At 42.7% G+C, this 14,443-nt stretch overlaps 1 protein-coding gene across 1 annotated transcript; it reads left to right on the top strand.

Annotated features, from left to right (window-relative positions):
• Positions 1-3,389: 3,389 nt before the first annotated feature.
• On the top strand, positions 3,390-14,295 carry LOC310773664 (dr1-associated corepressor; the record flags this gene model as incomplete). The annotated part of the gene is made up of 6 exons (XM_083633588.1): positions 3,390-3,431; positions 4,364-4,436; positions 4,877-4,970; positions 5,580-5,693; positions 6,350-6,449; positions 14,175-14,295. 6 exons carry the CDS (start codon positions 3,390-3,392, stop codon positions 14,199-14,201), a joined length of 450 nt encoding a protein of 149 aa, XP_083489714.1. The 3' UTR covers positions 14,202-14,295.
• Positions 14,296-14,443: the final 148 nt, after the last annotated feature.

The following is a 14,443-nucleotide window of genomic DNA, read 5'->3' as shown; positions in this document are numbered from 1 at the left end:
CTAGTGACTGGGAACTGAGAGAGCAGGTCACGTGGGGGCTGGGTTTACCTAGGCTAATCTGTCAAACCCTACTGTAGTTAGGCTACTGGCAGTGAGAAAACACTGTCGACGTGCTTTTGTAACTAACGTTAAATGCAGACCAGGTACAGCCATCGGCTCCTCGCAGCAGTAACATTATGAACATGTAACTGAAGTTGCAGTGTAGCTTAATTCTGAATGTTGCCAAACTTCATTCATACTGACGTTTTATTTTGAAAATGGTTGCCAACTCGCACACGGCTATGGCGTAATCGCATGTGTCGCGTGTGCAGGCACGTCAGAGTTTCTGAAATGTGCCATCTCAAAGCGATTACATGGAGCTATCAGCGGGGAGCGTACCAAAGAATTCCACTCTGGAGGGTGGTTTCAAAATGTGTCGTTTCCTAAGCGCGAATTCGCCGTCGCCATCTAAAAGGGAGGCACTAACGATAAAATAATTCCCCGTCACCATAGGAAACCGTCCTCGTGTAAAGGGCCCCTAAGTCAACATCGAGTCCTTGAGATTGAATGGAGGGGGGGGGGGGGGGGGGGGGGGGACACATTTGAGAACCACTGCTCCAGGGCAACACCACTTCCGGGAACCCGCATCCTGTGTAAGTAGGGTTCCCAGAGTAAAACCTGGCCATTTCCACCACTGCTTATGAGCATCATCTGCTGCATGCCATCGAGAACCGTTGGTCGGATAAATGTGGTTTATCTCAAGAACCATTAGTCAGATCGACTTCAACTTTGGAGAGTGTGCTGAGGGGAACTCGACACAGTGCAGTGCCGAATTTCGTGTAATTCGGCACAGCGCCACCTATTGGCCACACAAAAAGTGGTTTATCTTGAGAACCGTTCGTCCGATCGACTTCAAACACGAGGAGTGCGCTTAGGGGGACTCAAGGAGGTGCAGGGAGCTGAATTATGTGCAATTTGGCATAGCACCACCTACTGGCAAGACAAAAAGCGCGTCCGATCGACTTCAAACTCGAGGAGTGCGCTTAGGGGGACTCAAGGAGGTGCCGGGAGCTGAATTATGTGCAATTTGGCATAGCGCCACCTACTGGCAACACAAAAGGTGGTTTATCTTGAGAACCGTTCATCCGATTGACTTCAAACTTGGGGAGTGCGCTCCTGGGAACTCGAAGTAGTGCGGCGCTGAATTTATTGCAATTTGACATAGTGCCACCTGCTGGCAACACAAAAAGCAGTTTATCTCGAGAAACATTTGTCCGATTGTGACTTCAAACTTGGGGAGTGCGCTGCTTGGACCCCGATGGAGTGCGGTGGAATGCAATTTGGACTCATGCAATTTGGACTTATTCCAGGACTGTCTGTATGTCTGTCCTTCGCGTATCTCGAGAACCGTTTGTCGGATCGACTTCAAACTTGGCTTAGCCTTAGGGGGACCTGACAGAGTGCAGTGTGTGTGCATGGGGTGGGTGGTGCATGGAGGAACTAGGGTTGCCAACAGTCCTGTATTAGCCGGGACATCCCGTATTTGGGTCAAAAGAGACGTGTCCCGTACGGGACGCCACTTGTCCCGTTTTTAAGGGAAGAGGCATATATATTGCGACCTGTCTGTCTGCTTGCCTGTGTGTTTGTGTGCTGTATGAGATAACACGAAGGGCGCTAGGACCCTTGGGGTGCCGGCGTGCCGCAGCCGCTCAGTTGATGACAGGGGGCAGGCACAGCTGCACAGAGCGGGGGAGTGTGTGTGTGTGTGTGTGTGTGTGCGTGTGTGTGTGTGTGTGTGTGTGTGTGTGAGACTCTCAAAGTCACATTTGAAAGACCAGATTCAAATCACGCATTTTCAAACCTTTCAATATTATGTGAAATGTTTCTCTATCAAGGGAAATGGCAATAACAGCTAGTGAAAACAGAAAATAAACACTGTAAAGGGAATAACATAACACATTTTTTAGAGTTGAATGCATTTTTTTTTTTAATATCATGGGGGTGGGGGTGGGGGGGGGGGGGGGGGGTTGGTCCGACCGTCCCGTATTACTGGGATGGAATGTTGACAACCCTAGGGGGAACGGGCACTGCACTAGTATAATATAGATGGGGAGATAACAGGAGAGAGTGAAAGCTATTACCAAGTATATGCACTACATTCTCTCCTTGGGCTAACTTCTAGTCATTGAAATCCTATAGTGAAATCACACAATTTAGCCTACTCATTTTGCTGGGGACTCCCAGCTGTGACCCCTCTTCAAGCTGATTTTCGAGTAGGCTATATAGGACCAGCTGCCCCCAGCAAGGCTCCAAGTCGAGATGGACGCAGAAGTATATTTCAGCCTTTAAGAGCAGCAAGACTTTCTCCTGCTCTGACATGCGAAACGGAGATAGTTAAACGGAGATAGTCTGGCAAGCAAGACTAGTCTAAACTGGGCTTTACAGTGTCTTGGGTCAAAGTAAAAAAAATAATCACATTACAAATAATAAATCACAAATCACAATGTATTTTCTTTGCCTTTAAGTTACATTGACTAGGCTACTTTTTATTTTATTTTATTTTTAATATTTTTCGTTTCATAGATCAACCTTTTTCTTTTTCAACATAATGTTGAGGCACCAGCGGTGCCTCAGGAGGTCCATGAAGATCATCAAAGACACAAACCACTCCCACAACAGTCTGTTCTCCCTGCTACCCTCAGGGAGGAGATACAGGGTCCCAAGAGCACACACAAATCGCTTGAGGGACAGTTTCTTCTCGCAGGCCACGAGACTCCTTAACATATACAAATAGTGTAGTAACCGTACTGTACCGCACTGCAGCTGCTACCATCACGTATGACTAATGTTCAATAGTATCTTAATTAGGCATATGCTATTTGCACCTAACAGAATGTTATTATGTTTAATTATGTTTAATTATGTTTAAAGTATGTTCATGCCATTTGCACATATGTGCCACTGTCTGTGGCGTGTCTTACTGCTTTATTGCTTGTTGCCTCTTTTTTTTTATTTTAATAAAAATAAATTGCACTATGTTGTAACGGAGTCTACAGCACAAGAATTTCACACGTGATACTTGTACTACAGAGTGACAATAAACATCTTGAATCTTGAATATGGGCCCTGATTTGAAACAATAATTTTACTTTTCATAATGTCAAGTATCTAACTTTAGTGATTCTAGTAGATAATGGGAAATTCGTGAGAGAAATATTGCTGTTTTGTTAATCTACTAATTAAAACAGGGTTATGACGTCATGATTGGGGTCACGGGGTGAGTGGGTGTGACCTCGGGTATGCGGTTGACTTCCTGTGAAAGGTAAACAAATGCCCGACATGAAGACGGGCAGCAGCGGGGGAGACAGTGAAGATGTGAGGCTGCAGCCTGCAGCCAGGCCAGGCGGAAGATGCCCAGACACAAGAGAAGATACAGTGTGCGCTTCCCTCCCGTGAGTAACGTTACCGACATCACGAGCCTGTGTGACGTTACGTTACCGGTGTCCAAGTCAGATAGCATGCGGTACAGCTGTGTGTGTATCATGGCGTTAGCGAGTGCTGCATCTGCTGCCTTCAAGTGCTGTCGGAAATACCACCACTTTCTCTGATACCAGGGTCACCAGAATGAGACATTCACAGACAGCAACTGATGGTGGAAGTGAGGCTGTAGCACATTGATTCTCAATTTTTTTCATATCAAGGACCCTCATTTAGAGCACATTAGAGCCACAGACCCCCATTTAATGAGATTTTGTCTCTTGGACACAAATGTGAGAATATTTTTAGATGATTTTGTCTATAATTCCGTATTGTATATAGAGATATAACAATGAAACTGTGATCAAAATAGTCATCCTTATACATTATTTAGTTGGGTTAATGTGTTATAAATGAAACAATGCTGAAGTTTAACAATTCATCAGTTTGCTGGGGACCCCCTGGAACCCCCCCAAGGACCCGTAGCCTCTTCTAAACATGAACTGTGGATCATAGCCATAGAATCAGGTCCGAGTATCCCCCGCAGGTACCCTGCTACACATGACTCAATAAACCACTTCATCACTTTCTAAACATGGAGAGAAGCTCTGGCGGTCACAAAGAAACTAACGCTACAGGCAGTCTGTGACGTAAAGTTGAAGGCTGGGTTTACCCAGGCTAAGAGTTCTATAGTTTTAACAGCTTTGGTGTTATACAAAGACTGAATAGTGGAGAGAGATGTGCAGTTCAAAATCCTTGATAATAATCCTTGGTAATATTTGATATTAGAAGTTTTACCTTTGTGTATATTCAATTTAGTACATTCACAAGGAGCACTGAAGGCAGCAGCTTAACCTTAATGTAATGTATTTTTTGGGTGACAGTGGATCTTCCTTCTCACTAACAGAGTCGCATCAAAAAGATCATGCAGAAAGACACGGAGGTGGGGAGGATCGCCATGGCTGTTCCTGTGATAATCTGTATCCTTTTCCAGCTACTAGACAGATCCAAAGCTGACTGGAGTTAGACTGATTATAGGCATGTATTTATTTTATTTTATTTTTTATAGCATTTAATCCCTTATTAAGCAGTTCAAAGAAGAGACTGGGAGAGAGAGAGGAATGACTGTGATTAAGGGCCTGGGTCAGTTTTGAACTGAGAACATCAGATTTCATGGTACACACCTTAGACCACTGATCCACCAGGACGCCCTAAAATGGAAATATTTATTTATACAGCACTTTTCGAGAGCTGGGTTGGTTAACATTTATTTTGTCAAGTTTTTCTGTAGCTCTGGTCAGGGAGAAACCTCCAGCACATCAGAGGAGAAGCAACTCCCAAGTGTTACTTCAGATACTGTATGTTGAAAGTGATAAAACCATGTTTCAGAGTGTGTGAGATCCTGAACTGGAGGGAGCAGCGCGGGCGTTGGAGATGTTCCTGAAATCTCTGCTGACTGAAACATGTCTGATCACTCAGTCCAAGCTGAGCACTGTCCTGTCGCTAGCTCATATGTGAGTTCACAGCTAATCCTAAATACCAGTTATTTGGCTCTATAATGTGCTGAATCTATGGAAGCCCATTTCCACCAGTATGATGAAGAAAAGGGATCCTGTGTACGTCATAATGAGCAAATCTCTCAAAATAAAGACTTATCTAAAAATAATGAGAAACTCGATTGCTTTGGTGCATTGTACCAAAGCAACAGTTTTTTTGAGTTATTGTTTATTGTGGAATCTTATTTTGATATGATGATAGTGTCATACACGGTTCTGCTGTCTAAATTGATGAGCAAATTTGATTTAAAAACTACAAAATGTGGTATGAAAGGACTAAGGAATATTATTTTAAGATTTCAGACTTACTGTAGATTTTAAATCACACCTAGCATTATCATGCAGTGTAAGTCATATATTGGTTATTATAGTGTATATTGATATCGAAAGAAAAACTGATGATTAGCTTTGGGAGCACCTGCCATACCTCCACAGCCCACCAGTGGGCCGCCACCACAGCCCACACTTTGGGAACTCACTGCTGTACACATAATTACATATGTTTGAATTGTCTGCATTGTGTTTAAAAGTGCTGTACAGTTAATGTGCATTAGTTGTATTGTGTAGGAAGCAGTGCATCGAGTCAGAGAAACTCTTCCACTTCCTGAAAGAGCAGGCCGAGAGGGCGTCTGTGGCAGCCCAGAGGGACAACAGAGGCGTCAGCATGTGGCCCTTATACAGGTAGAAGCAGGGGAAAGAAATGCTCATCATCAGTTATTACACTTAGTGTTAAAACTTAAAAGGGTTTTATGCAAACCACTGTACGTACACTGACTGTTAGTGGGGAGAAAGTGTCACCTGATGTTCCTTGTTCTGCATTTTGCAGAAATGATTATTATATCCTCTAAACATGTTTCTATTCTGTAGGAAACAGGTTCAAGATGGCTAATGGCTAATATAACCATAGTAATAGGCAACAGTGACTACCGGTATTACCATTACTTAGTAGGTGTGTAGTTGAGTTGAGTTTATTCACACATGGAAAAACACATCAAATAGGGCTGGGTGGCAATTCAATATTATCGTTTATTGTGGAATTATATTGTCAAACACAATTATGATTTCAGACATAGATTTGGCATCACACCTATAGCATTGAATTCCCATGCAGTGTAAGCCATATTGGATACGGTATACTGAATAGCCTATTGATATTGAAGGAAAAATTGATGATTATCGCGATATCGATTACAAAACAAATCGCCCAGCTCAAATATCAAAATAGAAAAATGGCAGTTAGAGCGAGGACAAGTCATGTTGTGCAGGTAAAAAAACAAAACAGAAAAAAGCTTGATGCAAAACCTAAACATTGCATTTTTTGTTGGTCTCCTTTCCAGGACCAAGCGGCACGAGATTTCTGTAAAAAAAACGAGTGAAGTTGGAGAAAAGCCGTTGAAATCAAGCCTTGACTCACTGGACAACAATGCCAGCTCCAGTGTATGTACTCATTGTCTGTTCATTTGAATTTAGTTCATTTTAGTGATGCTGGAAAATGAAAGTGTAAGTGGACCTCTATGAGACCTTTAAGCTGAACAAACTGTTAGCTAGCTAGCCAGCAAAGACACTGATGTTAATGTGAACATGGCATGCTAATCAGATGGTTTTTTTTTAAACTACAGTTGATATGGTTTGCTGGCTGACTAACAAGCTGACATTATCTAAACACTACATCAATCAGATGGATCAGTGATTAAATTATCAGTTCTCAGTCAAAAACAGCACAGAACATTTAATTAATTCTGTTGAAAGGGAAAAAATGGGGAGCTACTTGGAGTTTTTTAGGCAATATTTAATGCGAAGTAATATATCTGTGTACAAGCAGTTACAAAACAGAATATATCTTCAATGTACTACGGGCAAACAAAACACAACGCGTTTCAACCACGCAGGTCTTCCTCAGGCAGTGTTATCTGGGCGTCGGCCGCCGCACCTGTGTATATAAGGCAATACGTGGCACACGTCAGTTGGGATGACGTAGGGTGGGCAGTACTATGACATCACAATATAGGATGGGCCTTATTAAAGCAACGGAGATAGCAACATCATAAACAAGCAATAATAGATAGACAGTAATGGCTACAGATAGAAGCAGAAATAAGATATAGGCTATAGGTAGGTTATAGGCTAGGGCAGTGATACTCAACTGGCGGGGCCCCCTGTGTGGCCTGCGATGGAATTGCAAATATATATATATATATATATATATTTTTACAGTGCACCTGAACGCAACATGCAAGATACCCGCTGAATAAGGCCATGTTCAGACTAGGCATGGGTCGATTTCCGGTTTTACCGGTTCGGTTCGGTATACGAGCCCAAACCGGTTTGATCACGTGCGAACCGAAAAAACCTATTACCGGTAAAAAAAAAATTTTTTTTTTTTTTTTTTGCCAGTCCATTCTGATTGCACTATTGTTCGTATTAGCCTCTTCTCAAGTTGCACTAGTAGGCAAAAGTCTTATTTTGTTTATTATGTTGATGTTTGAAGAAAAGTTAAGCTGAATAGTTATGAGAAATAAAAACAGTGTGTTGTTACAGTTAAAAGGTTCTGCTTATTTATATTCAGTGTTCGTGCTGGTTGGCAGCATACCAGCTTAGAGGTGCATTATCGCCACCAATTGTAGCCGCTTTGATACGTTTTTTTGGGGAATATCGAACCGGTTTCAAAATGTTCAAACCGACCCATGCCTAGGCCCTATATTGTGTGAATTTGTGAGTTTTTAAGTTTATAAGGCAGCTCAGCTGTAAGCCAATCCATTCTGATTGCACTGCTTGTGTTTTTATTAGCCTTTTCTCAAGTTGCACTATAGGCAGAAGTCTTATTTCATTTATTATTTTGATGTTTAGAAGAAAAGTTGAGCTGAATAGTTATGAGAAATAAATACAGGGTGTGTTTGTTACACAGGTGTCCTGCTTCTTTTTATTCAGTATCATTGCTGGTTGACAATACCAGCTTAGAGGTGTATTATCGCTATCAGGTGGACTGAAGTTGCACTACAGACAGTTATGGGCCACACTCGGGAGCCCTGCTTAAAGAAAAAAGAATTAATTTTTTTTTTTTTTTTTTTTTTTTATTACAAAAAAAATCGGTATACCGGTTCGATCCGGTTTAGACGGCAATATCGAACCGGTTTTAAAATTTTCAAACCGACCCAGCCCTAGTTCAGACTAGGAGGCCAAATCTGATTTGTGAACTTTAGTGACCTATTAATGACTTTATCCAGATTGGTTTTATGAGTCTGGACGCTCCAAGTCTGATTTGTGTCACTTGTCCCAAACCACATATGGAGTTTCCAATCTGCTTTCGACTGATGTGACTTGAGTGCAGACGCGCAGATCCACCAAATCTGATTTGAACGTCACTCGCAACTCGTCATCAAATGCTTATGCGCAGGAAAACCACGTCACCAACGTACGTATTTACTGACGCCCACGTTGTTACCATAGCAACCCATGCAGATAGGCTGTTTAGGTCTGGCCACACAGATCCGACTTGAGAATCAGATTTGTGGCAGTGCGGACACACTCCCAAATCAGATTTGGGAAACCAATCAAGATAATGATGATTAATGACTTTATCAGCAAATCGGATTTGCCTGTAATGTGAACATGGCCTAAAGCTGCGTTCACACCGACCTATTCAAGTTTTTCGCTGGCATCGAGTTTACATACAAAGTCAATGCAAACGAGCGATTGAGCGTATATTCGCCCGGGAGAAAAATCGCTGGGCGTCCGAGCGACAGAGACAGAGCGATAGGGTGAAAATACACTCGTCGCCCGAGATGAAATATCCCAACTCGAGCGAAATTACGCTGGCATCAGTCGCTCGCTGTTCAACGCTGATTGGCTGCCGTGTGAGAGTGAGTCAAGGATCACACTGGCTTGGAACAAACCGCTGGTTTATTGTGTGGCAACAAACCGCATTGACAGCTCATTGACAGGCTGACAGCTGACATGAAGTGAAGTCTGTACTACCGGTATGGAGCTCGCATTAGGAGCACGCTGATAGGCTTAGCTTGTAAACAGCTACGGTGGCTCGTAGTGGACAAATATCATGACATTGCGTAACGTTATAGCCCCCAGATGTCCGTCAATTATTGTGCCTATTGATGAGCGATTTAAACAGAGCGACAGAGCGATTCCAAAGGGTTCAGTCGAGCGACAGAGAGAAAAATAAATATCTCGGTGTGAACACAGCTTTAGTGTCCAAATGTTCATGTCATTCTGGCCAATACTCCACTTCTGTTATAGCATTTCAGTCTGGAATATGGAATATCTTTCAATAATCTATGATTTGTCAAAAAATTGCTAAATTGTCAAATACCGCCGTCTGCTCGCTACCCAGGCACTTATGTATGTACTTAACCTAACTAACTATCCGGTGTGCACAACATTGTCAGACTAAACTCCGGCTGACATCCCAAAAACCTACAATCCGCTACAGAAAAATGTATATTGATTGTTTATTAACTGGCCCCTGGCCTTCTATCATTTCACGAAAGTGGCCCCCGGGCAAAGCAAGTTGAGTATCCCTGGGCTAGGGGGGAAAAAAAGGGGGGGCGGCGGTGGGGGTGGAGGGGGGAGAGACAAAGGGGGGACACAGCAGAACGCAACATATGGACCCGGGCAACAATATCATATTTAAATCAAACTTATTTAAATAAAACACGTCAGGTCAAGCTCCTCATTGAGTCCGTGAGGGCTGACTGTGTTAATGGTGTGACATTTTATTTAAATATGATATTAGCTTGACCTGACGTGTTTTATTTAAATAATTTTTATTTAAATATGATATTTTTTCCCCCGGGTCCATATGTTGTGTTCTGCTGTGTCCCCCCTTTGTCTCTCCCCCCTCCACCCCCACCCCCACCCCCTTTTTCCCCCTTAGCCTATAACCTATAGCCTATATCTTATTTCTGCTTCTATCTGTAGCCATTACTGTCTATCTATTATTGCTTGTTTATGATGTTGCTATCTCCGTTGCTTTAATAAGGCCCATCCTATATTGTGATCCCAACTGACTTGTGCCACGTATTGCCTTATATACACAGGTGCGGCGGCCGACGCCCAGCTAACACTGCCTGAGGAAGACCTGCGTGGTTGAAACACGTTGCGTTTTGTTTGCCCGTAGTACATTGAAGATATATTCTGTTTTGTAACTGCTTGTACACAGATATATTACTTCGCATTAAATATTGCCTAAAAAACTCCAAGTAGCTCCACATTTTTTCACTTTGTACACTATTGCCTTTTGAGCTACTTTGGTCCACACTTTTTGTGATTTCCTATTAATTCTGTTGAGACATTTAGACTGCGATTAGAATTTAGAAACAATCAGCTGTGCCACTGGCACCCAATAACTGAAGACCTCAAATATGGCCAACAGATTAAAGCAATAGGACAGCCTCAGTTTTAGCTTTTCACTAGTCTCAACGACAGACCCATGAAAGTTCTACGCTGATACACTACGTTACTGCATGCTGCAGAGCTCTCTCTCTCTCATTTATGTAGTATGCGGAGCACAGCGATTCAACGTAATATTTGAGTCTGGGGAGAGACTAGCCTTTCACTGCCTACAGCACAATTTTGAAAAATCAAGAAAAGGTAACTTTCAAAATCTCAACACCCCCAAAACGTCTTCATTCAGATTAGATATTTCAGACGCTACAAGGCGACACAAAGCTGGGATTTTCACACAACATCCAGGATACATGTAGGCCTACTGTACTTCAGATGTCAAAGCCTCATTGTTCAGAGCGTACTGTACACCGCTCACCTGTGGAGCAGCTACAGGAAAAGCAGCATACAAAGACTAAACGTGTCTTATAATGATGCGCTACGACTGTTGCGTGTCCCTAGATGGCACAGTGCCATCACAGAGCCAGCTGTTTGTCAGTGTAGGTATACCTACATTTAAAGCACTTTTAAGAAACCATGTACAGATTTCTGTGTCGTTTAGATCAGGGGTTCCCAACCTTTTTTGTGCCGCGGATAGATAGATGGAAAAAAAAGTCACGGACCGGTTGTCAATTTTAATTAAAAAATAATAATAATAATAAACATAGGCTATAATATTATAGGCTGTGTAGTTGAAACATAGTTTCAAGTTGACGTTTTTTTTTGTTGTTGTTTTTTTGGACCGGGCTCGCGGCCCAGTACCAAATGCGTTGCGGCCCGGTACCGGTCCGCGCCCCGGTGGTTGGGAACCACTGGTTTAGATGACTCGATGAACAGTGTTATTGTGGCCTTAATTAATCCTGTCAAAAGTAACGCCAGGGCCCTATACCACGAATGTTCTATAAGAAGATCTAGGATCTGTCCCTTGATCTGGTTTGTCTAAACCAGATAAGCTTGATTGTAGTTAACTTGTACCACGAACCTCGATTGCCAGTCGTTAACTCATTGAGTGCCATGGACGGACATGTTCGTCATTTCAAATAGTAACGTAGAGTGCCAAGGACGGACATGTTCGTCAATTGCGTTTTTTGACGGTGGGGCGTCGATCAAAGCCTTCTGCCTCTCCTGTACAAATATTATAGCTATTGGAGGTCTATAACCTATTTTACAGAACCCTTAGGTGGCGACAGTGCTCTCCAGGTTAACAGAAAGGCAGAGAAAAACAGAGAATAAGTCGTTGGGGAAACGGAAATCGCATCGCATCCGTATGCATCGATATGCATGAAGCGTTTTAACGTTAGATGTGCCTGCAGCAGGCAGCAGCCAATCTGCTCCCACAATTGAGCTCCTCCATGTCCGCTGCACAGCCCATTCGCATGATCAGCCGTTATTATTCTCAACTGGAAGCATACAGTAGTAGCCGGTGACAAACACACGCGGAAAAAGCTGGATGTCGCCGACGCGCACCCTTCACAGTGCAGACAGAGCAAACTCAGCAGAGAGCCACCTCCCATACAGGAGGAGTGTGCAGTTGAGGCGGGGCGGGGCGGGGGGCGGGGGGGGGGGGGGGGGGGGGGGGGGGGGGGGGGGGGGGGGCACGCAGAGCAGCACACAACACTGACCCAGACAGACCCAGGCAGCAGGACAGGGTTGGCAAACGCAAGCCAGAATATCCGATGCCCACCAGCAGCAAATCAAGATCAGCAAGAAGCTGCAACCAGCAGCGCACGCAGGGGCCAGCGCTGCTGGTTGCAGCTAAAAATATTATTCTGCCAAACAAAATTCCCTGGCCTTCACTGTTTTATTGAAGGAAATTATTTTTGAGGTGTGACTACATCAGAAAATTAGCTTCAGAGTCAGTGATGTGTTTGAAATGTTTAATTTCACAAAAGGGCCATTATCTCAGCTTCTAGAAAAAAACTGCTCTTTTTTGTTAAATCAAGCTATCTTCTCCGGCTGATAACTAAAGAACGGAAAATGATATCAATAAACCTGTTTTTGCTGATGATAGAAAAGAGTCTCATCGTTCTTTTTGCGTGTTCATTGTTTACATAGTAATATCACACAATATTCTGTGGGCCTCGAGAAATCACTGAAAAAAGCTCTGAAACTCTGGCACTGGGAGCGTCCGTTCTCCAAAAGTGGCTGGCACTCAATGAGTTAAGTGGAACCAGGTTTTTCTAATCAAGTTGAGAGCGCGTGCACATGAGCTCGTGCCCGCAAAAGAGGCGTGGTTTTTAACAACTAGCCAATCACAATGCAATATGGACCGCTCCTGCTCAGAACCGTAGCTTTTACAGCGGCAGACACGCCTATTTCCTCATTCATTCAAAGCCAACTACTACTATGTCAGAATCAAAATCCGCATTGGATATTATTAGTCTGTTCCCGAATGACTGTCTAAAGTTACCACTTTTATTCACATCAGTCATTTATTTGAAGAGCGGTTTCTGCCTCCACGTATCCTACAGCAGCTGAATTCACCCTCTCAATAAACTGCGAGTGGAAGCAATGTGTAATGTCTCAGTCCAAAATCCGTATGTATAGACCATTTAGGCTCAATGAATAATAATGATGTCATGATGTGTTTAGTTGCACTGATTGAATAATTCCTATAGGCTATCAATAAAAAAAAGAATGATAATAAAATTCAAAAAGGCTTCTGAACTGAATCGACACGGTATGTGCGGGCATAGATTTCATTTATAAAAAATAGCCTATTTTGTGGTCACATATATAGGCTATTGTCAGCAGTCGAATATCTCCATATTTCATATAATGATGCTGGAAATATGAAGTTCAATCACATCATACAGGCCAAAAGCAACACAGTTGCAGCTGCAAAATGCAGGAGTAGCCTAGATATGAATAATCTGTGTGCAGGCGATCCCATATTAAATTGCTTAGATGTAGTAGGCTATTATAGCATGTATGACCATTTCCAACCCAACGTCAGCCTCGGCTCCATTGCGCACACGGCACCGTGCGCTTTGGAGACGTTTATGTAACCTTTTTATGCCGGTTTAGTGATATTTCTCCACTCACCATTCAGCTGCAATCGATCGGCGGGGTCAAACAACGTATCTAGGCTACAAGCACAAAAATGAATATATAAAAACTTATTCCAAAGTGCTAAGTAGGGCTTAATTTAAATGTAGCCTGCAACAAAGTGCAAGATTAATTCAACAGGAGCCTTTTTTTCTTTTTCTTTTTCATTTGAATGCAATGTATTTTTCATATGGGGACCATATGAATGGTGACTCGCTGTTTCCAGAGAGCTGATTGGTAAGCAGGTGGGTCTTTCATGGGTTTTGATCTTATCCTCTGAACTTAACGTGCTACAAAGCAGGTTAGCCGTAGAGCATAAGTTGCTATGGTGATCTATCTCGATAAGAAGTTAACTAGCGTCGTGGTATGGCAAAACTAGGGTTAAACCTGAAGTTACCTCGCTAAGCCAGTAATCTTGTTTCGTGGTATAGGGCTCAGGTTCAACTCAATCATGTGCGACATTGGCGAAAGATATGTATTATGACTGTAATCTTGATATCAAGGTTTGTTGTTTTTATATTTTTTCTGTTTTGTATTGTAATGTATTATGTTCTCCTATGGACCTTCCTAAGTGTCTGGAATAAAGTTGAATTGAATACAGACAAGATTATGACCAGAAGTTTGACCAAAGACCTAGGACATTGATGAACAGCTGAATAGAGCAAGTTCCCCTCTGGTTTCTCACTGACTCACTTCCTCTTCCTCTTCCTCTTCCAGGAGTCAGAGCTCTTCATCTGCCTGTGACTCCACGCCCTCTACCAGCCATCTTAGTTATTTCATCTGTTTTTTTGTTTTGTTTTTGTTCATACTTTTGTTTATTTATATGAAGTTTGTTCCACAAGGAGATTGACGCCAGTCATAAACCAAAAGAAGTGACATTGACTTTTACAGAACGATTGCTAACATGAAAGTAAAACATTCATGTTATCTTGGATAGTCCGCCAACAGTCTACCGAGTATTTGTAACATTTTAACAGCTTATTAGT

The sequence above is a fragment of the Poromitra crassiceps genome, assembly GCF_964638095.1.
Source record: "Poromitra crassiceps genome assembly, chromosome: 3".
Lineage (NCBI taxonomy): Eukaryota > Metazoa > Chordata > Actinopteri > Beryciformes > Melamphaidae > Poromitra > Poromitra crassiceps.
The sequence above is the reverse complement of the archived record's forward strand: the minus strand, read 5'-3'. Positions and strand labels throughout refer to the sequence as shown.